The sequence below is a fragment of the Arachis hypogaea genome, chromosome 18 (genome assembly GCF_003086295.3).
Source record: "Arachis hypogaea cultivar Tifrunner chromosome 18, arahy.Tifrunner.gnm2.J5K5, whole genome shotgun sequence".
In the NCBI taxonomy this organism is placed as follows: Eukaryota; Viridiplantae; Streptophyta; class Magnoliopsida; order Fabales; family Fabaceae; genus Arachis; species Arachis hypogaea.
In genome coordinates this window covers 24,400,448-24,428,151 of record NC_092053.1, presented here as the reverse complement: position 1 = coordinate 24,428,151, position 27,704 = coordinate 24,400,448, and the positions used below count along the sequence as shown (strand labels likewise).

At 35.2% G+C, this 27,704-nt stretch overlaps 2 protein-coding genes and 1 long non-coding RNA gene across 3 annotated transcripts; all 3 read left to right on the top strand.

Annotated features, from left to right (window-relative positions):
* Positions 1-4,348: 4,348 nt before the first annotated feature.
* On the top strand, positions 4,349-6,793 carry LOC112771294 (uncharacterized). Its single transcript, XM_025815988.2, has 2 exons — positions 4,349-4,890; positions 6,286-6,793. Exons 1-2 carry the CDS (start codon positions 4,650-4,652, stop codon positions 6,597-6,599), a joined length of 555 nt encoding a protein of 184 aa, XP_025671773.1. The 5' UTR covers positions 4,349-4,649; the 3' UTR covers positions 6,600-6,793.
* Positions 6,794-9,922: 3,129 nt separating this feature from the next.
* On the top strand, positions 9,923-11,355 carry LOC112773094 (uncharacterized). Its single transcript, XR_003187781.3, has 3 exons — positions 9,923-10,228; positions 10,304-10,461; positions 11,164-11,355. It is a non-coding gene; the product is annotated as an uncharacterized lncRNA (long non-coding RNA).
* Positions 11,356-16,212: 4,857 nt separating this feature from the next.
* On the top strand, positions 16,213-17,159 carry LOC112772840 (defensin-like protein). The gene is made up of 2 exons (XM_025817845.2): positions 16,213-16,315; positions 16,775-17,159. Exons 1-2 carry the CDS (start codon positions 16,258-16,260, stop codon positions 16,942-16,944), a joined length of 228 nt encoding a protein of 75 aa, XP_025673630.1. The 5' UTR covers positions 16,213-16,257; the 3' UTR covers positions 16,945-17,159.
* Positions 17,160-27,704: the final 10,545 nt, after the last annotated feature.

Here is a 27,704-nt window from a genome sequence, read left to right as displayed (position 1 = left end):
CAGTGCAATTAGATAATTTTAGTAAAGAACTGATAGAAATTAAATTTATTCTAAAGGAAGGTGTTGAGTTAAGTAATTAACTAAATTAATTGATGATGACAAACATTATTTTATTGAAAAAATTACCCAATTAGTGTTGATTATTTCTGATTCAGTGATGCAGGCCATAATAAGCAAACATAGCAGCAACCTAATATGAAACAAAATGAATCTGCTGGTGGACTGTCAAAACAATGGAAGCCCAAAGAAAACAAAACAAGGAATTCAAATGGGCTGAACCAGAAAAGAACCAACCCAAGCCCGAATTCATCTCTCAAGCCAATCCCTCCAAATTGCTTCCACTAAAGCAACGTTCACCTTTTTCATTCGGTCAGAACTCAGAGAAGAGAGAGAGAGCTTCATCCCTAAGCCATTCATCGAAGAAGAAAGAAAGAGAAAGCTCAATCCAAAAAGCAAAAGTCTAATCACCAAAAATCAAACCATATCAAGCTAAGTCTGAAGCTAAAGGTGATTTATTTCCCTTTGCATGCATCCAATTTTCTTCTCTTCTTCTCAAACTCTCTGCTACTCCAAATTGAGATAAATGAAGAAAGTGATCTCTGTTCACCACTGCTGTAAATCAATGGTCAAATTTATTTCTTGGAGACAAAATAGTATCTCAAGGGTTTAGACATTGGATTGCCATTGAAATACTATTCTTGAATGCTTCCCTGAGGCTTTCGGTCAAGTAAGAGAAAGTCAGACTTAAATTTCTAATTTAGGGATTAACTAAAAAAATGATGTGGTAAGTTGGTAGCACACAACTCAAGGAGTTGACCTAGGAGAGAGCAACTCAACAATATGCAAGGAGATACAAAAGAAAATTTTGTTCATCATTCTGAAGACAAGGAGAGAGAACAAGTTTTTTGAGGTTTATGTTCTGAGAAGAGTTCTCTGAAGAAGTTCACCAGCTTGGACAGTGCTTCCTAGTTAAAGGAGCATTCCGCCAGAATGAGGAACTAAATAAGAGGCAAGCAAATCTGGTTCATCACATAGTAAAGAAGCTGTTGAAGAATTAATCTCCTTCATGTTTTACATATTGTAATTTTCTTTTCAATGTTTATCTTTCTGTAATTTCTTGAGGTAAAAGGCTGAATAAGAGGGTTCTTGAAAGAGCCTAAGAGTGGAAAGAGGCAGAGAGAAACACTTGAGTGAAAAGGCTAGAGTGATTTTAGATTTCTTTAGGTTGATTCTGTGTCTTGTATCTTGTACCAGTGAGGTACCCTTTTGTTAGTTGGGTGAGCACTAAGAGTGAAGAGTTAGGTATTAGCATAGCCAAGTCAAGTTAGGTTAGAACTTGATAAGAAAAGGATTGTATCAATCCTGTGGAATTGGTGTATGTAATACTTTAACTATAGTGAAAATTCTACCACTGTTGTAGTAGAGACTGGATGTAGGTTACATTGCACAAGGCAACTGAACCAAGATACATGATGGTGTCAGCTTCTCTCTTCTCTGCTCTGTTCTGTTTTCTGATATTCATGAGATAAAACTAAATTGTCTCATAAATTTTCCGCTGCTGAGTTCAAATAGATTCAGATTGAAAGTTTATAAGTTAAACCTTACATCGTTAAAGTAAAAGAAGGACATAGATTCACCCCCCCTTCTTTAAGCCTTCTACAACCTTCAGAAGGGTTAAAAATGACATTATGAATGGTCAGATAATGGTTGATGACTATGTTTCCTATGGATAAAGTACGGATTCTTGTTTGATTTGGTAAGGCTACATAATGGTTTTGCAGGGGCTTGGGATTCAAAAGTAGGAAATAAGAATTGGTTATGTGTATAGTAGCTCCTGAATCTATGATCCAAGAGGTAGAATCTGCTTTTTGTTTCAAATATGATGAGAAAAAGATTTCACCTGCACATATTTTTGGCTCAATTGCTTGCAGTGCTTGCTGTATTTGAACTAATGCTATAAGCTGGTTGTACTGTGTAGCAGTGAGAGAAAAAGCAGCATTTTGTTGAGTTTCTTTACAAGAATTGAGAGCTGAGCAACATGATTCACATGGTTCTTAGTGCCACTGCTCTTGTTCTGAAGATAGCCAGGAGGAGTAACCATGTAGCTTATAACACTTATCTTCAGTGTGACCTCAGAAACCGCAATGAGCCTATAAAGGGCGATATTTTTTTTCCTTTTGCTTGAGATTAGGAGTGGGCATGGACTTTGGTGACTATTTTCCTGCAAAGGCCATGTGTTGATTTGGTTGAGCACTGGTGAGTGTGGGTTGTTTTTCTTCTTGCAGAACTAGGGAGAACACCTTGCCAATTGGAGGAGGAGGATCTGAGAGCAAAATTTGACTTCTCACATTTACCAAGTTATCGTTAAGACTAGGGATGGCAAACAGGCCTAAACCCGTCGGGTCGGCTCACGTAACCCGCCAAAAAAGTAGGTTGGGATGGAAAATTGGGACCGCTAAAGAACAAAAGCCCGCCTAACCCACATCGCTTAAACCGTGGGCTTTGGTGGGGCGGGGTAGGCTTCCCCGCCGGGTTTAGTTTTTTTGTAAGGGGGTATTTTTGTAATTTTTTTGCCAAAATCCAACTTCTTGATAAACCCCAATTTTGTGGTTTATCTTGTGCTTAATTTGGGGGATTTTATCACCTTTTCCCACATTTATTCAATGAAATAGCATGGTTTTGTAATTCTCCCTAAATTTGTGCTTAAGTGTGAAAACATGCTTTTTAGGTCTTAAAATAGCTAAATTTAACTCACTTTAATTCCATTCGATGCCTTGATATGTTTGTTGAGTGATTTCAGGTTCACTTCCCCAACCCTACTTACAAGAGTATGAAGATGAAAATTGAGTGTTTTGGATTATGTTTATGTTATTTTGGAGACAATATTTATAATTATATTTTGGATTATGTTTATTTTGCTTTAGAGAGAATATTTATAATTATGTTTTGGATGAAAATTTGGTTTATAATTATATTTATTAGATATTTATAATTACAAAGACTTTAATGTTTGTGAATATAAAAAATATAATTTTTTATGCCTTTAGACATTATAAATTTATTAATGTGGTTGTGAAATTATATATATTATTTAATAGTTAATAGTAAAAAAAAAAAGAGGAGATCCGCCAGCCCGCAGTTAGGCGGGGTGGGGTGTGATTCTAGGACCGCCTCACTAGGCGGGACGGGGTAGGCTTCTGTCGGGGTGGGGCGGGCTTCCCCACTTGCCACCTCTAGTTAAGACCTATTAGAAATAGCATCACATACTCTTGATCGAGATATGCTTGAATTGGCTTGACACGCTACAAGAGCAAGTGACCAGAGGTCTAAAAGTGTTCAATTCTTCCCAAAGAAACTTTAATTTGGTGAAGTATTGAGAAATTGTTAAAGAACCTTATTGTAGTGTCATGAGCGATTTTTTCGGCTCGAAAATCCGCGGCGCGTTGCTTTGAGAGAAGTGAGTTTCCAAATCTTGCTAGAGGAGAGCAATTGAGCCAGTATAGATGACGCTCACAGCGATGCCCTTTGAGATGGACACAATATCATTTGCGCATTGTCAAGATTAAGGAAGTGTGAGATTCAAAGATGGATTTGGTTTGGACAGAGAACCATCAATGAACCCTAATTCACGCTTTTCACTTAGCGCAAGACGCATGGAACGATACCAAAAAGCGTGATTATCTTCTTGAAGTGGTTGTGAAACTCGCACTAGCCTTGGGTGGTCATCGGACTAGAACGAATAAACATTAAGAATCGGTGAAAGTTGTAGACGATGCATGTGAGTAGGAGATGGTTTCGAAGAACACATATCTTTTAGAGTGGTTGACATGATAACTCAGGAGCTGAATTGAAGAGCGATTCTAAAGATGAATCGAAAAAAAGTAGAGAGAATTAGAAAAAAGAGGTAGAAAAAATGAGAGAAAATAATGAAAAGATTTTTTTAAAAAAGTTGAATTTTCTGTGAAAAGTTTATTAAAAAGGAAAATCTGAGAGCGAGAGCACCTAAGAAAATTTCATCTAATACCATATTGTGAAGAAAAGATTCTACTAAAAAAATCAGATCAAACTTTGAATTCCACGCTTGCTTATTCTTTTATTTTTTATCTAATTAATTTTGAATATAAAAATAAAATAAAATTTTAAAATATAAAATCGTAATTAAATTTTGATCAAATTATAAGGATTAAAAAAAAATCTAAAACACTAATTTGATTAATAAAATAAAAAAAACAAAAAAATTGAATTTAAAAAAAAAACATTTTAATAATTTATTTGATAAACATTTCAATGTCCCAGAAGGAACCAAAAACTATCACTCTATCAGGGATTTCAATTTCAATGGACCCCCAATCAAAACAACTCGATAAAAGCACGAGATGTTCGTTTCCACCACCATCTCTCACTTCTTGTTTCTCATCCACACAAACACATTTCACAACATAATATCCAAAACTTATATTAATAAATAAATAAATAAAGTTGTAATAAAAACATAAACAACAATAACAATTAAGAATTTAAAAAAAAAATAGACAAGAAAATTTTTTCCCCTCAATTTTCTCGTTCATTCATCACAACACAGTCTTTTTCACTTCACTTCCCTCTCTCTCTCTCTCTCTCTCTCTCGGGAGCTGCGATCCTCTGCATCCATGGCTACCGTACAACTCCAGTCCCTCACCCTCTCTCGCTCCTCCGCCCTCTCCGCTCCGACCACCGTGTCCTCCATATCCGGTCGCCGGGAATCCATCAAGCTGCCGCGCCACGCCGGACTTAGACTCGCCACCTCGACTCGCTTTTCCGGCTCACCGAGTCGCGCCGTGTCGAGAATCGCCGCCTCACGTGCTGGTGGACGCGTCGTGTGCGAGACTCAGGACACCGCCGCCGTCCAAGGTTAGGTTTCGGTTTCGAAGTTGTATACTTGAGATTTTTATTTTCTGCTTTGGAAATTGGAAAATTGTTGAATTGTTGAAAATAATTTGGGGGAAAAAGTAACCTTAATCTCGTGTTGGCTTATCGAATTAAACACTTGAACTTTCGTGTATGACTGTATGTGAATTTTGTGGATGTCTTGTTTGTGATTTCTGACAAGTTATTATTCTTCGTTTTTTGGTTGCTAAAATTGTTCTAATTAGTTGTACAAGTTAATTTGCAATTGTTACCGCGCGAGTTTAATATCAAATGTAATAGAATGACTAAAGCCTAGAAAGCAGTTTGAATTGTTTTTGTTTTTTGGTCCAAGAATGAATCCATTATGTGGTTGAAAATTTGTTTTGTAATTTTGTTCCCCTTTCTTGTGTATGTGTAATTGTGTGTGAGTAGGCACATTTCTCGAATAGATATTTGTTTCTATAGGGAAAGAAAGGTACAGATGAATTAGTTTGAATAAATTTTCATATTTTGTTATCTATGACCTTCTTGTAGTTCTCTATTAGCAAGAAGCCTAATTTGGTAATTTTAACAGTATTAGCATATCCTGTGACTTTGATGAAATTTACACCAATTAATCAAAAGAAAAAATAATTTCTTTGGGTTTTGGTTACTCTCCTTTTTATATTATGGAAGCAAAATTCAGGGTTATGCATGTATTTTCATGAGTGTTAAATGGTGAATGTGTGGTTGTATGCAATCCTTATTGCCTAGAACTTGTATTTAAAAGTGGATCTTTTGCATCAAAATCATTAAGTGTGTCCCGTTATAGTGTTTACTTGGATGGAACTGGTTGTTTGGGTTTGTTCATTTGTGGTTATTAGATTGTTGAACATCAAGCTCAAGGTCGTTGTATGCAGTACGGATAGTGAAAATGTCTCTTTGGAGAAGTGAGGTGTATAGTTAAGTCATTTGATAAGTTCTTTAGTAAATTGACATACTTTATAGTGTTATAAAAGGTTTGTGAAGTGTTTGCTTGGTCGTATGGAATTCATGCCAAAATTGATGAAATAGAACTGTTATATCAAGGATGATGCTACCCTCAAAGGGGGAGAGAGTGCAAAGAAGCTATGTTAGTATTCCAGGTTTTAACTCCTAGGGTATGCAAACAACGGGTGACAACTGACAAGTTTGTGGATGAACTATATGTGTGTGTTAGTTTACTTTTACTCCTGGTTTTGCTCCATCAAAATTTCCACCCCATTTTACCCTCCAACCAAACAACCTCATAAATAGAGGAACTGAATGGCAGATGCATGACCAATCTTTTGCTGAAAGTTTTTGGAGACACTCGTCAATGCATGTTTGAGAGAAATAGTAATTGAAGTTAAAATATTTTTGTTTTGTTGGATATTGCAGTGGATCCCATTACTGACGCAAATTGGCAATCGCTTGTGCTCGAATCCGATACTCCTGTTTTGGTCGAATTCTGGGCACCATGGTGCGGTCCCTGCCGTATGATCCACCCAATAATCGATGAGCTAGCCAAGGAATATGCCGGGAAGCTTAAGTGTTACAAGCTCAACACTGATGAGAGCCCTTCCACGGCTACCCGGTATGGAATCCGTAGCATCCCAACCGTCATCATCTTCAAGAATGGTGAGAAGAAAGATGCAGTAATTGGTGCTGTGCCGAAGACAACATTGATGACAAGCATAGAGAAATTCTTGTAAGAGAGGCGGCTTCAGCTGGAAGTGAAGCTATTTTTCCAATTAGCTTCCAATGTCTCAACTTTGGATGATGATTTGTTTTCTTAAATAATCATTTATGGATATGGTACTGTATAGCTGTTGGATTGCAACCACATTCTATGTTCTTTTTAGATAATGTTATAGTAATCAATATGATGCGTGAATTTGGCGTCCAATTATAGCACTTCCTGATTCCATTTAGGCATTGCCTTTCATTCCATCCATTATTTTTTCCCCCTCAATTTTTTGGTTCAATTCCATGAATTTGAAATGTAGCTCGGTACATATTCTCTGATACATTTAAGTAGCATTTTACATGAAATAATAATAATAATAATAATAATAATAATAATAAAACAGAAATGGATATTGTTACTTCTAATTTGATGTCACACCTTTTTTTTCTACAAATTCATTCAAATATAGTAATATTCAATGTAAAAAAAAAATGTGGAGTGGTATTATAAAAAATTAGGTGGAGTTATTATCTTCCTAAAAGACTACATTCCTTTTTTTTCTTGGACACGGCAACCATACAGGTTTTTGCTTTGATTATTAATGATTTTTATTTTTATATTTTTTTTGGTTTTCTTTTTTTTTTGGTAAATTTTTTGGTTTTTAATAATATCTCGCAGCCTGTCAGATCAAAGACTAATTCGCCGTAGATTGGAGATTTACTTAAGGAACTAATTCGCCGTAGATTGGAGATTTACTTAAGGATTTGTTATTGGCCAATAAATTGATGTATACACAAGACAGTATTCTTAAAACGGACTAATGAACAATCACTAGACAAACTCAGGTTGGATTTGATTATTAATGATGTTAATGGGATCTCCATGCCCCATATAGTATTGCTATGTAAAATGTAACTACTCTCTAATCTTTTTTTTTGGGCTTAGGCCCAGTTAGAATTAAAAAAAAATTACATACCAAATTTATTTTTAGAAACCATTAGATTTTCGAAAAAAAAAATCATGACAAAAAAAGTTTTGGAAAAAAATCATAGAGATAAGAATTTTTTATTTAAATTAAATAAATATAATAATTACGAAAAAATATATTTAATGAAATAAAATTACAAAAATACATAAAATGTCATCCCAAATACAAAGGTAAAAGCACAATAAATGCACAAACCGAAAACTCTGCATCTAGGAGATAAAAAAATTGGATGCACCCAGGATATGACACAATGATATAGTTGTGCATAAACTGAATGCATTATATCTGGTATATAGACATCGAGTAATTCAGCGCACTGTACCCGAGATACATGTTTAAGTGTATAGGGTTCTCTGTACCTTAAATAAGTATATTAAAAAAAAGGTCTATATAAATATCTTGTTGGCTCAAACTATTCACCACACTAAAATCATCACAATTCCATCATACCTTCATCTTATTATTTAAAAAAAAAAAGGCCAGTAATCAATTTTTTTTTTTTGTGTGTGTTAGTTTATCCAATGAGATTATTAGAAACGGTGAAAAGGAAGTGATATTTGAGTGTAATTCACCTGTGATGCTACGATCTTGTCGCATTGATTCTCTAGATGTGCTTAAAATTACCATATTGAGCAATATAGAGGCAATTGGATCAAAAGAAGATGGTAGAGTCGCATATAGATTCCTATCGGCTTTGACTGGGGTAGGTTTCGTTAATAGGACATTTTGTCTTGAAGCCAATAAGCACATCAGTATAATGTTTGATGTACATGCTAGGCTAATGCCGCAACATGTTATGGAGTAGGAGGTGGTTCTGGGTCATCTTCTTCAATACCCGAAGCAGTCCCAGTATTGGCAATGCTGATTCACTTCGCTGTGGTATATCCACGACATCACTAACTCGGGTAGCGCTAGCGAATGATATGTGTGAGATAGCAATGCAGAGCCCCAAGATAGCCGCCTGCAAGCATCAAAGTCCTCCAGTAGGGACAACCATCTAAGGGGGAGGAGATTGGCTGACTTGTCCGTGAAGAAAAAAACACCAATCAACATAAGCAGGTAACACCGCGCGTACTGACAGAGGGTATCTGCGTCTGCACCCGGCGGAATGTGAGTCACCCTGTTCTTGAGCCAAGTCATCCTGAGCCCAAAAACCTGCCATTTGTCCTTTGGCTGAGGTGGAGACCTATCACCCAACAAGTCCTCAGGTAGCATGCACGTGGATCTGCTGAAAATCTTTAGTACATCCGCTTATCGGGTTACCATCTGTGCACAAACCAAGATGGTATGCTACATCCTGGAGTGTGATAGTGACCTCGCCCCACGGGAGGTGAAAAGTATAGGTCTCTGGTCTCCACCACTCCGCAAATACAAAGAGTAGGGCATTGTTGAAGATGAAGTCCCTCAGCTCGACTACATGTCCGAACCCTACCTTCCGGATATATAGTAGTAGCACGCAGGCAGTGGGATACCGAGCGTCACCCGACATGGAAAGAATAGCCTAAGTGCCTGTATGGATACCGTTCATTAGTCGTGTCAAACTTATTGCGTATTTTGCATAACTTATTAGATTATTTGTAATAGATTACTTCAAAACACAACTTAACTTAATCTAACCATAACTACTTATATCAAGTAGTTCAGATTCTCATTATTCATTATACTTAACAAGATATATTATTGACTTAAAACTAACCATAAAAATAATTCAACTATTTAACAAAAATTTAACATCTTAAAATTTTACATTTAACATTTATTTCATATACAATTAATCAACTCATTATGTTATACTATTTCAGCACATGTTGTATAAGTAATCTATCATATCAACTAATTATTTAATTCAACAATATAAGAACAATAAATTATAAATATCATAAATTATCAACTAATTAAATATTTAAAATAAAAATTCCACGAACTAACCTCAAAATCCAATGCTCCAATCATATACCATATTGTTTCTAGTCTGTTAATAATCTCTGATCATATATAACCTCCTCGTTGAGCCATTTATGCTTTTTAAACTTAAAAAAAAACTTCAAATGAGCACCCACATCTCGGTTGCACCCTATTATATAAGCGTCGAATGTATTTCAGGTACTGTAAACCCCAGGTAATTAGTAAATAATTAATCAGTAAATTAATTATTATTTAAAGAAATTAAAAAATTAAATTTTATAGTTTAATAAAGTAGAAATAATTAAAATATAATTTTTGACACTAATTTTAAAGATTTTGGCCTAAAACTAAACTAATAGACCGAACCGATTTAACCGGATCTGAACCGGGCCCAAAGCCAACCCATATGAGCTTTGCTTTGGCCTCCCTTTCCATTCAACAAAGCCATTTACGCAAGAAAGAAGAGAGGAGAAGATTAAGAACGATATCGAATCCCTTATTCCTCTAAAAATTCAATCGTCCATAACTTTCAATCCGGAGCTCCGATTGATGAGCCATCAGCAGCCACACGTTCGTCTCAAAATTTTCTACAAAATCCACTAAACAATTTAGTAAGAGAGTCATGTTTTTTCACCCAGTTCTCCCCTCTTCAATTCATGATTTTGGGTTTTAGTATTGAGAGATTTTGTGATTTTGATGGTTTAGGGGTACTCTAGTGGTAGATAATCACTGGATTTTTTCTATTTGACTCGTGGGTAACGGTAAGAAAACCCTAACCCTTGTGAATTAGTGATTTAGTGAGCTCAATGTTGATTATTGTGATATGTATGAATTAGATTGTGTATCTTGTTGAATTGGAGTTAAATTGGTGGATATTGGAAGCTTGGAATTGAATCCTCAGAGCTGAAAATTCAATTGATAATGAGTTGGAGCTTGGAGATTGAGCAACGGTGGATAATTGAGGTGTTTCGGGCTTATGGAGGAATCAGACAAGGTATGATTTTGATTTTTCGTAATTAATGTTTACTGTCACGTGAAAACTTAGGCTAGAAAACCTTAAGATAGGAATGAACTGAATGAATTATTGATGGATTATGTATAAAAGATGAATGAATTTGTATATGTTGAATTATGACTTTGAAGAGTATAAAATAATCATATTGTTGATGTATTGAGGGTTGATGGAGGGTTTGTGAAATTGAATTGAACATATTGGTTGAGAAATGTGTAGTTTGATTTTGTAAACGATTTAATATTGGAATGGTTTGATTCTGAAATAATTTGACATTAGAAATAATATGAATGACTGAGAGGTGTTTGGTTTGGTAGTTGGGAACCTTGAGGGGTGACAAAAGTCCAAGTTTTAGAAGAGATGTTGCCAAAATTTTTATGAAAATAAGAGACTTCGTTTGAAGTGGTTATTTAGAAATATTTGAATTTTTAAGAATTTTATAATTTGATTTTGAGTTATTAAGAAAAAGATTATGTTTTGAGTTTTCTTTATTTAGAAAAGAATAAATTGTGTTTTGAATATGAATTATTGATGAACAGAATGGGAGGAATGATGATGATTGATGAGATATGATTGATGAATAATGAGATATGATGATGATTGATTTTTATATTAACTATGTGGGCACCTTTACTATGTTGAGAACCTCCGGTTCTCATTCCATACATATATTGTTATTTTCAGATGCATGACGTGAAGCACCGTACTGAGCATTTTGGAGACTCTTGGGAGCAAAGAACTATTTTGGGACTTGGTGTTTGTATTTGGTTTATGTTTATATATGTGTATAGATTCTCCATCTTGTATATATAAAGATTTTGACTCTCTTAGAGGTTGACTTGGAGAAACAGGATTTATATTTATCTGTTGGTTTATTTTTGGGGTTAATATATATATATATATATATATATATATATATATATATTCTAACCAACATTTTTTTCGCAGGTCGAGTCTAGATCTTGATTATATAACTATCATTTGGAACTCTACTTTTATATATATACTTTTAGAGGTCGTAGCGCCTTACCTATTTACATCCTAAATATAAAGTTCTGTGTGGTAAGGTGTTACAAGTAACAACCCAGAATCACGTAATCCACGTATTCCAGGTGTAGTGTACCCAGATGCAACTGCGATATGAAAACAATGTGCAATTACATATATCGGGTACTGCATAACTGGAATGCACATTTATTGTCGGGATATGACACTTTGAGTATTTTTGTAATTTTATTTTAGTAAATAATTTTTTTGTAATTATTATATTTATTTAATTTAAATAAAAAAATCTTAGAGATCATGATAAACTACTATAAGAGTAAGGACTATTTTGGTCATGGTTTTTTTCATTTTAAAAAAATGAAGTACGACTATACTTATCTCGTTTACACTATAAACAAGATAAGTTATATATAAAAATTGGTAAAAAAACTATCCAAAATACATATTTCAGTAATTAAAATATTTATTTTATTTATTAAAAAATCACAAAAATTAACTAGTGAAGTGACGCTTTAATTCCACCCACGTGTTCGTGATTTATTGGTTTTTTATGAAAACATCTAGCATAAGAAGGGATAAAAGTGGACCGGACTATCTGACGAAGCTTGTGATTCAACTCATTTTATTAAACAAGCCAGACTTAGATTTTATCCTATTAGTTAAAAGGGTAAGAATATAAGCTTTAAAGAAAAGCTTATGAAACTCATTGAGTCGACTCGTCAAGATATTTTTTTGTAAAAATAAATTAATTCTCAATTTAGATTTTTAATTATTTACTTGTATTAAACACAAAATGAAACTAACAGGAATCAATACTCAATAGTCAAGACTAGTTAAGATTATAGTTTTTTGTTCAAAGAAAAAGTTTATATATTATAAATATGGTTATGATGTGATACGTGTTCAGGAGGGCATTTTTGTCATTTTGGAGCTAAGGGGCGAAATGATAATTTTATCATATTCAAAGATTTGAATACTAGAAGAATTGTACCATGCGAGTCTTGGACATCAAGAAAACCAAGAGTCCGTCTCAAAAACAGTGGTGCTGAGAGGGCAACAACGCACAAGGCCCAATAAGCTAAATCAGGACAGCAAGAAGCGTAATAATGCTTTTTAAATTCAATGGGAGGCATAATTTATTATTGATTTTCGAATATTTAGGCCTTTATTTTAAGTTTGTTTTGTTGTTAGAGTTTATTGGAAGATTTGATTTACTTTTAATTTGCTTAGTAGTATTTTTAGGAATTTTAAAATTTAAATCAAATATGATCTAATCTAGTAAGATCAAATCTGATTTAAATTAGTTATCATATTTTTAGAATTTTAAATTTAAATCAAATCTGATCTAATCCAATAAGATCAAATCTGATTTAAATTAAGTTATCTTATCTTATCTTTTAGTTAGTTTGTTACGGGCCTATTTAAACACCTTTGATGAGATAATTTACACAACTTTAATGAATAAAATTTCTTTAGTGCTTTATGCACGTTTTATTGTGTGAGAAGTGAGGTGAGTGATTTGCTTCGTTTGTTGCATGAAGAAGATTGAAGGATCCAACACTAAGGTGATCTGCATGGTGGTTCTTTCCGTTTTTGTCCCTCTAATCTAGGTTGTCAAGGACAAGTTCTTTGAAGGTCTAGTAGGAAATCCTTTCCGGTGATCTAGGTTGCTAAGCACAGGTATCTTAGAAGTATAGTAGAAAAAATCCCATTTATCTATTCTTTTGTTATTTCTTATCATGATGTATGACTAACGATTGATATATAATAAATTATACTTTACAAATTATGAATTATAAATTTTAAAATATATTTAAGGACAATTTAGATTTTTTAAGTTTATTTTTTTGAGTTCTAATTCACGAAATATACTTTTCAAATGCGCTTGTGAGCTTGTTGGGCTTTAAATAAACTGGACTCGAGCCTGAAAAAAAAAAACCTGTGAAAAGTAATAGGTCTAAGTTTGAGCCATCTATTTATAATATAGGTCATACTCGTCAAAGGTAAAGTTCGAATCGATTTGATCTATTTTCACCCCTAACCACGAAGAAGTTGAGAATCTACCATGAATTAATATATAAAATAATATTACTTTAATTTAATAAAAAATAATAACACATTTATCATTTTGAATAATATACGAAAATCTTTAGGCAATTTAGCTAAGACTAAGGTTGAAAGTGAGTCTAGTTAACTCATGAGCCAATTTGACATCGACTCATTAATAGTTCGATAAGCTGAATTTATGAGTCGGTGAGCCGAGCTTTAGTTTAGATACACTCAGCTCATTAGCTCGTGAATTAGCTCGATTATATATATCATAGTTGTTAGAATTGAACCGTGATCGAACCGATCAAGTTACTGATTTATTGGTTTATTGATTCAATCGATAAATTACTAATTGAACCGATAAAACCGATCTTACATAAATAAAAAATAAAAAATAATAAAATAGAAAATTAAAATTTAAAATATATATTTATTAATATTTTAATATATAAATATTTAAAATATTTAAGATTTGTTTTGATAATTGTATAAATTCTATCTGATGAAGCTTGTGATTCAACTCATTTTATTAAACAAGGCAGAGTTAGATTTTAACCTATTACTTAAAAGGGAAAGAACATAAGCTTTAAAGAAAAGCTTATGAAACTCATTGAGTCGACTCGTCAAGATATTTTTTTGTAAAAATAAATTAATTCTCAGTTTAGATTTTTAATTATTTACTTGTATTAAACACAAAATGAAACTAAAAGGAATCAATACTCAATAGTCAAGACTAGTTAAGATTATAAATTTTTTATTCAAAGAAAAAGTTTATGTATTATAAATACGGTTATGATATATGATTAACGATTGATATATAATAAATTATACTTTACAAATTATGAATTATAAATTTTAAAATATATTCAAGGACAATTTAGATTTTTTAAATTTATTGTTTTGAGTTATAATTCACGAAATATACTTTTCAAATGCGCTCGTGAGCTTGTTGGGCTTTAAATAGACTGGACTCTAGCCTGAAAAAAAACCTATGAAAAGTAATAGGTCTAAGTTTGAGCCATCTATTTATAATATAGGTCATACTCATCAAAGGTAAAGTTCGACTCGATTTGGTCTATTTTCACCCCTAACCACGAAGAAGTTGAGAATCTACCATGAATTAATATATAAGATAATATTACTTTAATTTAATAAAAAATAATAACACATTTATCATTTTGAATAATATACGAAAATCTTTAGGCTGTTTAGCTAATACTAGGGCTGGAAGTGAGTCTAATTAACTCATGAGCCAATTTGACCTCGACTCATTAATAGTTCGATAAGCTAAATTTATGAGTTGGTGAGTCGAGCTTGAGTTTGGATAAACTCAGCTCATTAGCTCGTGAGTTGGCTCGATTATATATATCATAGTTGTCAGAATCAAACCCGTGATCGAACCGATTAAGTTACTGGTTCATTAGTTTATTGGTTCAACCAATAAATTACTGGTTGAACCGATAAAACCGATTTCACATAAATAAAAAATATAAAATTAAAATTTAAAATATATATATTTATTAATATTTTAATATATAAATATTTAAAATATTTAATATTTGTTTTGATAATTGTATAAATTCTAATAAAATAAATATATAAAATTATAATAAAATAAAAATATTCATAATTAAAATAAAAAATACTATATTATTATTAAAAAATAAAATTAATATTTGATATAACTTAAATTTGACTTAATTAAATTATATATAAATTATAATATAATATGAGTTTTTATATAATATATATATTATATGAACAAATATATATAACAAAAAAAAATTTCTTTAAATTATACTAGGTATTAAATATATAAAATTATAAACACACTATATATATATAGTAAGAAGATAGTTGGCCTAGTGGGGGAGTCATGTCCATCCATTGCTAAGGTCCAACCGTCCAAGGTTTGACACCTTGCTGCAGCAATTTTGCAAAATCGCTGCAGTTTGATTGGTTTTGACCGGTTCAAACGAATTTGAACGATTTTTTACTTAAACGATGAGGATATCAAACCGAATCGGATAGGGGTTCGATTCTTTGGCTAGTCGGTTGGATTTTTATATATATATATATATATATATAAAAGTTATAATTCATTGATATAAAATTATAGATTATTTTTTATTTGAGCCAGTTCGTGAGCTTTCGATGAGTTAATATTGATTAGTACCTCCTAATAAAATAGTTAAAAAATTTTAATTATTAATTAGTATTGATTCTAAATAGGAGTGTTCATAGGTTGAATCTCATTCATATATCTACAGTGTTATCCGCATCTGTTCTGTTCTAAAAATGGTGGATATTAATCAGATACGCAAACTAATAAAATTGGATTGCGAATTTCAATTAAATATCCGTGCAGATTTATAAAAAATAAATAAATAAATAAATATTTTTTATATTTTATTTCAACTAAAAATTATTATATATGTTATATTATTTTGTTTTTATTATTACAATGGATAAAAAAAAACACTCCTTTATTAATTTTTTTTTTCTTTCTTGCCGAGGCACAACTAACCTTGAAATTAGGTTTATCTAGAAAATTCAAGGACTCAACTTCCACACACCACACAAAAACTCTTATCAAACACATATAGCTAATTACTAAATTGTCCCTGCACAGGTATATATATAGATGTATATTGTATGCTTTACTCATTCAGTACATATATCAATATATCTATATATATAGCTGTTTAGTTTAATCATTAAGCCATGGCGGGGAAATCTCTAACCGGGTTTTGCTTCATCCTCCTCCTCCTCGTTGTTGCTCGTAAGTCATTAATTACTTCATATACGCACGCACGTATTCCTAAGTCATGATTATATATAACATAATTATAATGTATACTATTATTATATTATTATAAATGATTATATATCTAATAGTTATAAAGGCAACAAAAAAAATTAAAATTTATATCGAGCCATTTAGTTATAAAAATTTTGATTTATATTTGAACTATTGTAGATAGAGACCTATAAATAATTATATATATGTATATTATTATATATTAAAAAAAGAAAAAGTCTAGGGGGTCAGCAACTTTTGTAATTTTTGGTCAGCACTTAACTATCAAAACAAAAGTGAGTGATCTCCCACCATTAGATGTAATCTCACACCATTAAAAATACTATTGATGGCTAATTGATGGTTACAAAACACCAAAATTGCTGGCCCCTAGCATTCCTCTTAAAAAAATTGTTGATACCTTAATGTTGGTGCGTGTAGAGGAAATGGTGGTGCAAAGTGAGGCAGCAACGTGTGAGAACCTGGCGGATACCTACAGGGGACCATGCTTCACCACTGGAAGCTGCGACGACCACTGCAAGAACAAGGAGCACCTGCTCAGCGGCCGCTGCCGCGACGATTTCCGCTGTTGGTGCACCAGAAACTGTTAAATTACGCATCATGAGCTACGTACGTAGATCGATCCATGATGCTGGATCTGAACTAGCTGGCTAGGAGCATATATTATATACATAAATAATACTTCTAGCACTGCATTTATATATGTTACTATTTTTGTATGTGTGTATTGTATTGCACTATTGCGTAGTACATAACGGATGAGTTATGTACGTGCGTGATTAATAAAATTTCAATTTATATATAATTGTCTCTGAATTTTCTTCATACATATATGATTATCAATTTTAGTTTTATGTTTGATATACAATTTGATGACAGATATAATATATAACTATAGGGAAATTGCAGTACTTAGAATTTAATTGTGTTATATGTACGGCGTATTATTGTTGAATTTCATGTGTCATATTGAACATCTCACTGACCTGGCCTGTTAATCTGTTATGGTTCGTTGATCTAATTTATTTGGTAAAACTAGATCTTATTTTTGGTAAAATTAATTATACATTGGACTAATGGACAAACCAATAAAAAATAAATAAATAATGGGAGAATCCAAAGAGAAGTGGGAGCGGGTCGGCGGGGGAAGGGAATAATTAAGTTAAAAATTTAAGTAGCGCAAGCAACTTTAATTCGTGTGATTTTATTTGAAGTATGACATTATGAATTGGAGAGGATATGAAATAGAAGAGAGTTAGTTAATAACTGAGAGTTAGTTAGTTAGTTTATTTGTTAATAATAGGTTTTTGTTATTTTAGTTTTATTTGATTATTCGATTAAGGATATTGTACAAGAAGTTACTTGCACGGGTTGTGAATTGGCCGGTCTTGATGGCGACGGGTTGAACTCTTCGAGTGACGGGGTGGTATTTGCAAAAACACTCCAACGCCTAAGTTAGAATGGATCTAAGAAGTATAAATATGGAATAGGATTGCGTAATGTATTTGAGGGAGTCTTTGACTCCCTTTATATAGTTTGCGGTCGTTATCTTTTTCTATCTTATTGGTCAATGGTTATTGGGCTTACCTGGACCGTGATGGTGACCCAGGTCCAGGTAATCGGGTTCGGTGGTTGCTTCGTAAGAGGACCCGGAGGTCGGGTCCGAAACAGTTGTCCTCGGAGTGAGAGTGAGAGTGTTTAGTCTCATCGCTGTGGGCGCTTTGGTGTGGTCATGAACTCATATCGGTGTGTGTCATCCGTGGTTTTCGGCCGAGGTCGGAGAATCGTGGAATGCCTAGATGCCCCACCGCCTGTTCGTTGGTTTTTCCGAAGGGAGGGGGGTTTCGCTAGTTGCGGTTCACTCAGCGCCATAATGACATTTAATGCCAAGGGAAATTTTTTGGATTTTTCAATTTTTCCCTCCAACTTTTCGTATTTTATTTGAAACGTTGGGGTTTTGCTTGTAATTGTGCCTTTTTGCTTTATAACTCCCCCTGCTTCTCCCATTTTCTCTTATTCCGTATTTCATTCTTGTTGCTTGCATTTTTTGTTGGTTTCATTCGCGCGTTTGCCTTTCTGCCTTTCATGCTGTGTTTCCTTCTCTACTTATTTCAGACGATCAGGTGTGTATTTTGTTCTGTATCCTCCTTCTACTTGCTTGTCTACTTTGTTTTTTCTGTGTTTTGCTTTCGATTGCTCTCTGTTTCTGCATTTCTCTATTTTGTGTTTTTTTCCTAGTGCTAGTGGTAGAGAATTAGGAGGTGTATGCCACTGTTTTTGGCGTGGTTCTGTCATGAGTAGGAGGGGAAGAGGTTGTCTTTTGGGCTTCCTTTTGGGTGCACTTTAGTTAATGATTTTCTTCTCGTTTGGTCCTTGGGGGTGATGATGGTGCCCTCCCCTTTCTTTTTTAGGTATGGCGCGACGGAGAAGTGAGGGTCCTAGGGCTCCCGTTGTCTCGGCTGGCGGCGTTCCAAACGTGTATTATTGGGTGACCTTCGACATGTGCGGGATGCTGTTGCGAGTGACGGAGGCGGACCTCCAGATGCTCTGTGATGAAGGGGATGTTTGTGGGGTGGTGATGTGGAGCATCACTATGAGCTCATGCTCCCTGGGGTGGATGAGAGGGTCTGCTATATAAACCATGACTCCCTTGAGTTGCCGATTGGATGTGGGTCTATGAATCCATCTTCATGCAACTGGGGGAGTGGCTCCCTTTCTCGGATTTTGTGCAGGCGCTACTTAATCGGTGTTCGGTGGCGCCATCTCAGCTGCATCCTAATAGTTGGGTGACCATCCGAACTTTTGAGTTAGTTTGTGAATACCTGGAGCTTCCTGCTTGGGTGGAGGTGTTTTTGTTCTTCTTTTTATGTACCCTTCCGACCAAGGAGGAAAAACATAAAAGGGTTACATATTGTTCCGACCAAGGAGGGAAAACATAAAAACGTTCCGGGTTCATCCGAACTGACAAATTTTTGGGTTATTTGAAGATTCTTTTCACGGGTTTAAAGGAGAATACTTTAAAGTTTGTCATGCTCGGGGGTACCATCCCTTTTGGTTGACCTTGGAGGGTGAATGTCGGTATGCAACGTACTGGAATTTTGGAGCCAGTGCATCGTACTTGACGCGTGTCTCCCAAGAATAAAGACATCAGCGATGTTTTGTGGTTGATTTTCGGGGAATGGTCGTTGAATCCTCGGGACGTCATGGGTGATCCGGTGACATGCCGAACTTACATTGGTGTGTGTTTAACTGCTTTCTTTGGTAACTCTTTGGTAACTTTTCCCTTTTTCAGTTCAGATGGCCGGTGGGTTGACCAACTTGGCGAGGTTGAAAGCTGCCATAGCCCAAGAGAAGGGTGAGGAGGGTTCTCCATCAACGCCTCAGTCTCGGCCTCAGGCAGATTCCCGAACTTTCTATCAGGACATGGTTTCGACCGGGGCGGTTGGTGTCCCTTCGCCCAGGCCAGTTGTCGGTAGGGCCGAAGAGGAGGTTGTTGTGGTTTTATTTGCCGAGGTGAAATGGAAGTGGAGGAGAGTGGCGGAGGGGAGTAGAAGGGAAAATGTGGAGGAGGAGGAGGGGCTGGTGCCCTCTGTGGCGGATCGGAGTTTTGATGCTCCGGCCTTCATTGATCAGCACCTCCTTCCCGGTACAGAGGAGTTTTTCCACGACTGTGATGTCACCGGCCAGACGAAGTCGGTGTACTAGGACCTCCTTCGTTCCACTGTTATCGTCCGTAAGGCGGAGCCGGTGTTGGCCCAGGTGGGGCTTTTGGATGGAAAACTTTGCCAGTCCCAGGCGAAAGCCTGGAAGTTGAAAGAGAAGCTGGAGGTGGCAACGTCAACTCGTTTGAAGGCCGCCAAAGATGCCAAAGACGCCAGCACCAAACTTCTCCATATTCCTGAGGTGGAGACTTCGCTTCTCACTCAGCTGTTGGGTGAACGCAAGCGGGCCTCAGATGCCAAGTCTAAGGCTGCCATCGTACTCACCGAGGTAGAGGCTCTAAGGGCCAAGGTGGCAAAGCTGAAGAAGGAGAAGGGGGCGTTGCTGGAGGATATCAAGGGTGTGATTTTGACTATTGAGGAGACCATGAGGGCCTAGGCTTTGGTCCTTGCTTCAGGTGTGGATGTGTCTGTAATGGGTCTGAAGGTTGTGGTAGGCTTAGAGAAGGGGGGTTGAATCTATGCCTTCCTTTTAAGTTGCAGTTATGACCCTTTTAAACAAACTTTCAATTCTGATTATATTTGTACTCAGTAGTAGAAATTTATGAGACAATTTATTTTTGTCTCATGAATATCAGAAAATAGAACATAGCAGAGAAGAGAGAAGCTAACACCAGCATGTATCCTAGTTCGGTTGCCTTGTGCTATGCAACCTACGTCCAGTCTCCTCCACAACTATGGAAGAATTTTCACTATAGTTAACAGTATTACATACACCAATTTCACAGGATTGGCCCAATCCTTTCACACTCAAGTTCTAACCTAACTTGACATTGGCTATGCTAATACCTAACTATTCACTCTTAGTGCTAACCCAACTAAGAAAGGGATACCTTACATGTACAAGATACAAGACACAGACACACCTAAAGAAATCTGAAAATAACTCTAGGCTTTTTTCTCAAGTGTATCACTCAACCTTTTTTCACTCATGGCTTTTACCTGAGCTTTCTCACAATGCCTTTTCTCACAAAAAATTACAGAAAGATAAACATAGAAAAGTACATCACAATCTGTAAAACATGAAGGAGATTGACTTCATCAACAGCCTATGTGCTATGCAAAAAATCAGATTAGCAAGCCTCTGATTCAGTTCTTCATACTGGCGGAATGCACCTTTGATTAGGAAACACTGTCCAGTTAGATGAACTTCTTCAAAGAGCTCTTCTCAGAACATACACCTCAGATTTACTGGTTTTCTCTCTTTACTTCTGAATGAGCAGAAAGTCTTCTTTTATCTCCTTGCATGTTGTTGGGTTCTTCTTCCAAAGTCAACACCTTGAGCCTTGAGCTTCACCAATCCACATATTCACTTTTTCTCATTAAACCTTAGAGTAGAAACTTTGCTTCTGACTTCCCCATCTTGACCGAAAGCCATAAAGCAGTAACCACAAGAGTCTTCCAATTGTCAACTTGATCTGAGCCCTTAAAAACTAACTTGGTCCCCAAGACATGTTTGAGACCGTAAATTTACAGCAGAGAGAAACAGAAATCCTCTTTTCCATATAGCTCAAAACGGAGATACAGAGAGTTGAAGATGAAGAGAAGAAAGTGTGTTGCATGTAAAAGGAAATGGGTTACCTTTAATCCTTTGATCTTTTCTTGATATGGCTTGAAATGGTTGATTAGACCTTACCCCTCTTTGCTTAACCTTCTCTTTCCTTCTTCTTTCATGACTAGCTTAGGGACTAAGCTCTCTTTCTTACTTTTTATGAGTTCAGTGATTTGACTAAGACAGAGAAGAAAGGAATGTTGCTTTGGAAGCAATGAGAGAGAGTGAGGACTTCAATCTTATACGAGAAGCTTGGTGGGATCAACTTGGATTGGTGGACACGGGCTTGGATCGGGTTTGATTTGCTTGGCCTGTTGGTTCCTTTCTTTGTTTCTTTTGGGCTCCACTTGATTAACCAACCCATTATCCTTGATGTTTTTATTTTCATTCTATTTGGGCTGCTTGATTGAATTTTGGCCTGCAACAATTGATAAATAATTAGCAACATATTATTATTAACACTCAACACTAATTATTTCTTTTACCTAAAAATAATGTTTGTCATCACTAATCAATTTAGTTAATTTCTTAACTCAACAATCTCCCCATTGATGACAAACATGATTTAAGCAATAATCAAAAGGAAATGAATTTGAGTAAGGTTTAGAAACTCCCTTTGATTTTTGTCATTTGCTTCTATATTGCTCCCCCTTTCCTTTTCAGGATTAGCTCCTCCTGGATTTATGCTTTCCTCTTTGATCCTATTTTACATTGTACTTAAAGAGAGCATAATAAAGAGATACACACATTTATCTTGCTTAAAGGATATCAAGTAAGCAACACCACATTATCAGCCAATCATCAAGCTAATATCAGTAGCCAAAAGATTCAATCATGTGAAATCAAGTTTTAATGCAGAAATCAAACAAAAATCCCAAAAGAAATACTAGTAGCTTGCAGCAATGCCAAAAATCATAAGACACATTTACCATCTAGTATCCATCTAGTATCCTATTGCTATTACTCCCCTTTTTGTCATCAAGGGCGGATAATAAGCATGATCAACAAAAACAATGTCTTGAACCCTGCAGGAAAGAGTCAGATCACAGTGCAAAGTACTAACTCAACTATCAAAAGTGCAACAGTATTTAGAGTTATTACATTCATCCAAAATAAAAAACAGTTTAACAGTAGCAAAAGAAATAGAGTTTATGAGACAAAAAAAAAAAAAGAGTAGCAGCAGCAGTTTTCATGAGACAATTTCTAGGCATCAGAACCATTCTCCTCCGAATCAGCTTCCTCTTCAACATCAGTGGCAGGGTCTTCATCCTTTTGAAGGTTATCAATGAAAGTCATGAATACAGCCACTCTATCGCTTGATTTCCTTGGGAAATTCTCATGCTTGCTAGCTAATTTTCTTTGCTCTTTGCTCATAGCAATCATGTGATTTGATTGGGAAATGAACTCTTGAACAACATCTTTGACCACATTCAGCAGAGCAGATTTCTTCCCAGTAGAGATGGATGTACCCTCAGTGGAAAGAGAAGTAGATTTCTCAGGAACAAAGTCATCATCTTCATCATCTAAGACCACCCTTTCAGATCGAGTAGGTCCTTTGGGCTGTTTCACTGAACCACCCCCTTTCAGGTATGAATGTCTATTTTGATATTTCTCATTGGTCAAGTCAACACCAAAATACTCAAATATGCAAGTTAGAAACATGCCATAAGGAAGTGCTTTGTCTTTTTCACTCCTAACAAAGTTAAACATATATCTAACCATCAAGTATGCAAATGAAATTTCAGTTTTGGTGAGAAGGGCATATAAAACAAGAGTATCAGTGTAGGAAACCCTTTGATATGAGCCACTTTGAGGAAGTATAATGTGGTTGACCATTCGGTGCAACTGAGCACGCTCATATCCTAGGGCTTTGTGAGTTGGTGTAATGCCATCAATTAAAGAAACATGTTCACAAATATGAGCCAATGCATCATTGTAAGAAAATCCAACACCTTCATCCCACTTAACTGAAGTGTAGGCACATGGCCCAACATCAGTATACTTCAAAGCATCACTGATAGTTTCATTGTTTAAAACTATGTCTCGGTCCTTTACATATGAGTGAACAGTGCCTTCATGATAAGTCATGTTGGGATAAAATTCTTTGACCAATAAGGGATAAACAGGCTTTTTGATGTCAAAAAGATGATTCCAGTCCAGAAAAATCAAGTTATCAACAAAAGGAAAACCTTTTCTTTTCAAAGATGGCAAATCGGCTAGAAAAGATGGACACAGGGTACGATACTGAATAACCCCCTCATAAAAGTCATTATTCATGGCAGATTTGAATCTATAGGGTTATAGTTCAAATGAGAGGTCAAAAAATGAGCTTTGTGATCAAAAGGTCCAATGTCTGGTTCTTTACTGATTTAAGAGGAACTCGAGCTTTACCTCGTTGAGATCGCACAGGAACCGATCTGGATTTGGGTTGAGTTGGCTCGGGAACTGGTTCCTCAGCCGCCGGACGTTTGTCTTTGGAGGAGCTAGGTTTTGAAGAACCAGGTTTTGAGGAGCCTGGTTTGGAAGGCGTCACCTTTGGTGGTGGCGTCGGCTTGGCAGAGGCAGAGAATCTAGGTGTGGTCTTGGTCCACACCATGGAAGTAGTTCTTGGAGGAGAGGTAGGAGGAGAAGGTGAGGGTGTGAAGGTTCGGTCGTGAGAGCGAGTTGAAGGCTTGGTGTGAGGCTTGAAGATTTTTCACGAGGAGGCCTTTTAGCAATGGTTTTCTTCCTCATTTGGTAATATTTAGGCTTTTGAGGGAAGAGAAGCAGTAAAGAGAGTAGGAAGAAACTGAAGGGTTTGAGGAGAAGTTATGGAGAAAAGAGAGGGAGTGTTGGTAACCGTACCCAAAAGAAAGTTTCTCAAACCATGCAACTGCATCACCACTGATTTGACTTGAAAAGACATGACCTCATTAAAGAAATATTTTATTTGATTTTAAAATAAAATAGGAAATTAATTTTAAATTTTGAAAAATAAAAAATTAAACTAAAACCCTTTTGGACCAGAAGACATTAAATGAAAGCCTTTTCAAAAAAATAAACACACAAGCCAAAAAAATTATCAACCAAACAAAAAGTGTAACATTCATATTTGGGCCCAGAGATGGTTGGATTTAGGAAAACACATTGGACCACTCTGGATCTGATTTATGAGGTTAGCCCAGAATAACTTTTACTTGAAACAAGCCCAGAGCACGCTGATAGAAAGGAGTGTTCTTCATCTTCCCAGAATTGTCTCATACCTGTTTATGAGACAAAATGCTCCAGCAAACAGATTAGCAATATTTAAACAAAGAATCATAGCTCAAAATTCCTAGGCTAGTTCTAAGCATGCAGAATCTGTCCTCAGCAAGTGGTTTTGTGAAAATATCAGCTAATTGCTCCTCCGATTTAACAAATTGAATGCTAATATCCCCTTTTTGGATATGTTCTCTAATTGAGTGAAATTTCACTTCAATATGTTTAGTCCGAGAGTATAAAACTGGATTTTTAGAAATATTAATGGCACTCATATTATCACACAATAAGGGAATATTTTCAGTATTTAACTTGTAATCAGCAAGATGTGTTTTTAACCATAAAAGCTGAGAAAAACATGAAGAGGCAGCTATATACTCAGCCTCTGCAGAGGATAAAGCCACCGTTGGCTGCTTCTTGCTAGACCAAACATTTAAGGACTTCCCAAGGAAGCAACATAAGCCTGAAGTGCTCCTTCTATCAACTCTATCACCGGTAAAATCTGCATCATAATAACCAACTGCAGAAAAATCATCAATCTTAGGATACCAAAGACCAAAATTGGATGTGCCATGAACATATCTAATGATCCTTTTAACTGCAGAAATATGTGACTCTTTTGGTTTGGATTGGAACCTAGAACACAATCAACACTTTGCACAATATCGGGTCTAGAGAAAGTTAAGTACATAAGGGAACCAATCATTCCTCTATACCTAGTCTCATCAACATCTTTTTCAGTTTCTCCCTTATCTAATTTTGAATTAGGATGCATGGGAGTTCCCATGGGTTTGGCATTTTCCATACCAAATTTCTTAACTAATTCCTTGGCATACTTCTCTTGATGAATGAAAATACCATTTTTAGTTTGTTTAATTTGCAGCCCAAGGAAAAAATTAAGTTCACCCACCATACTCATGTCAAATTCACTTGTCATGAGTTTTCCAAATTTAGAACAAAGGGATTCATTTGCTGATCCAAAAATAATGTCATCAACATATATTTGGACTAGAATAAAAGAATCATTAGAATTCTTGATAAATAGAGTTGTGTCAGTGGTGCCTCTTTGAAAACCATTTTTTCAAAAGAAAAGAGCTAAGTCTCTCATACCAAGTTCTAGGAGCTTGTCTTAAACCATAGAGAGCTTTAGATAATTTGAAAACATGATTAGAATGCTCTTTATTTTCAAAACCAGGAGGCTGCTCCATATACACTTCTCTATCTATCACACCATTAAAAAATGCACATTTCACATCTATTTGATATAATTTAAAACCACAAAATGCAGCATAAGCTAAGAGAAGTCTTATGGCTTCTATTCTGGCAACAGGGGCAAATGATTCATCAAAGTCTATTCCTTCTTCTTGGTCATATCCTTGTGCCACTAGCCTTGCCTTGTTTCTGGCAATGCTACCATCTTCTCCCAAATTGATCCTTCATTTTCCTTTCTAGTGGAAGACCGTGTTTGCACTCCATGAGAGACGTCCCCAATGACAAATTCCTTAGGATAATTCTTCAAGAATCTCCATTCACGAGGTCTAGTAGATTTGGAGGCAGATTCAGATACCAAGGGATTCTGGATGCTGCTGGCTTCAGGATTTCCTTCAGATTCATGAGACAAAATGAAATTGTCTCTTGAATTTTCAACAGTTGCAGTTTCTGGTTCAGCTTGACCAGAATTTTCCTTTTCATGATTTTGAGTAGTTTCATCTTCCTTTTGAGCTTGATTTCCTGCATCACAATCTTCCAAAATGCTTTTCACTAAATTAGTATCACAAAATGTAACATGTATGGACTCCTCAATAATCCTAGCATCTTGATGATAAACCCTATATGCTTTACTAGTTGTGGAATATCCTACAAACAAACACTCATACGCCTTTGGATCAAACTTACCTAATTTTCTTTGTTATTTAAGATAAAACATTTGCATCCAAAGATGTACAAGTAATCTAAGTTTGGTGGGTAGCCTTTCCAAAGTTCATAAGGGGTTTTCTTCAAAAATTTCCTTATGATTGTTCTTTCAAAATGTGGCAAGCCGTGTTAACTGCTTCAGCCCAAAGAAATTTTGGAACATTACTCTCACAAAGCATAGCTCTTGTCATCTCTTGTATGCTTCTATTTCTTCTTTCCACAACACCATTTTGTTGCGGTGTTCTTGGACAAGAGAAGTTGTGAGATATTTCAAATTCCTCACAAAAGGATTCAAACAAATTGTTTTCAAATTCAGTTCCATGATCACTTCTTATAGAAGAGATTTTTAAATCCTTTTCATTTTGAATTTTCTTGCAAAAAGGTTCAAAGGCCGAAAAGGCTTCGTTTTTGTGTGCAAGAAATAAAACCCAACCAAACCTAGTATAGTCATCCACAATCACTAAACCATAATGTTTACCACCTAGGCTTTGAGTTCTTATTGGACCAAATAAATCAAAGTGTAGCAACTCAAGTGGTCTTTTAGTAGAGATGTCTTCCTTTGGTTTAAAAGAATTTTTTGTTTGTTTTCGCATTTGGCAAGCATCACAAGTGATGTCTTTGTCAAACTTTATCAAAGGAAGGCATCTTACTTATTCTTTCTTTACAAGTTTTTTTATTTGAAACATACTTGCATGGCCCAATCTTTTGTGCCATAACCACTTTTCAGATTCTTTAGAGTGAAGACAAGCTACATTTTTTATCCCTTAGTTAATCAAGAGTAAGACTATACATATTATTAAAACGCTTGGCAACAAACATCACTTCATTTGTCTTTTCATTAACAACACAGCATTCAAGTCTTTTGAAAGTCACTAAATATCCTAAATCACACAATTGACTTATACTCAAAAGATTGTTCTTCAAACTA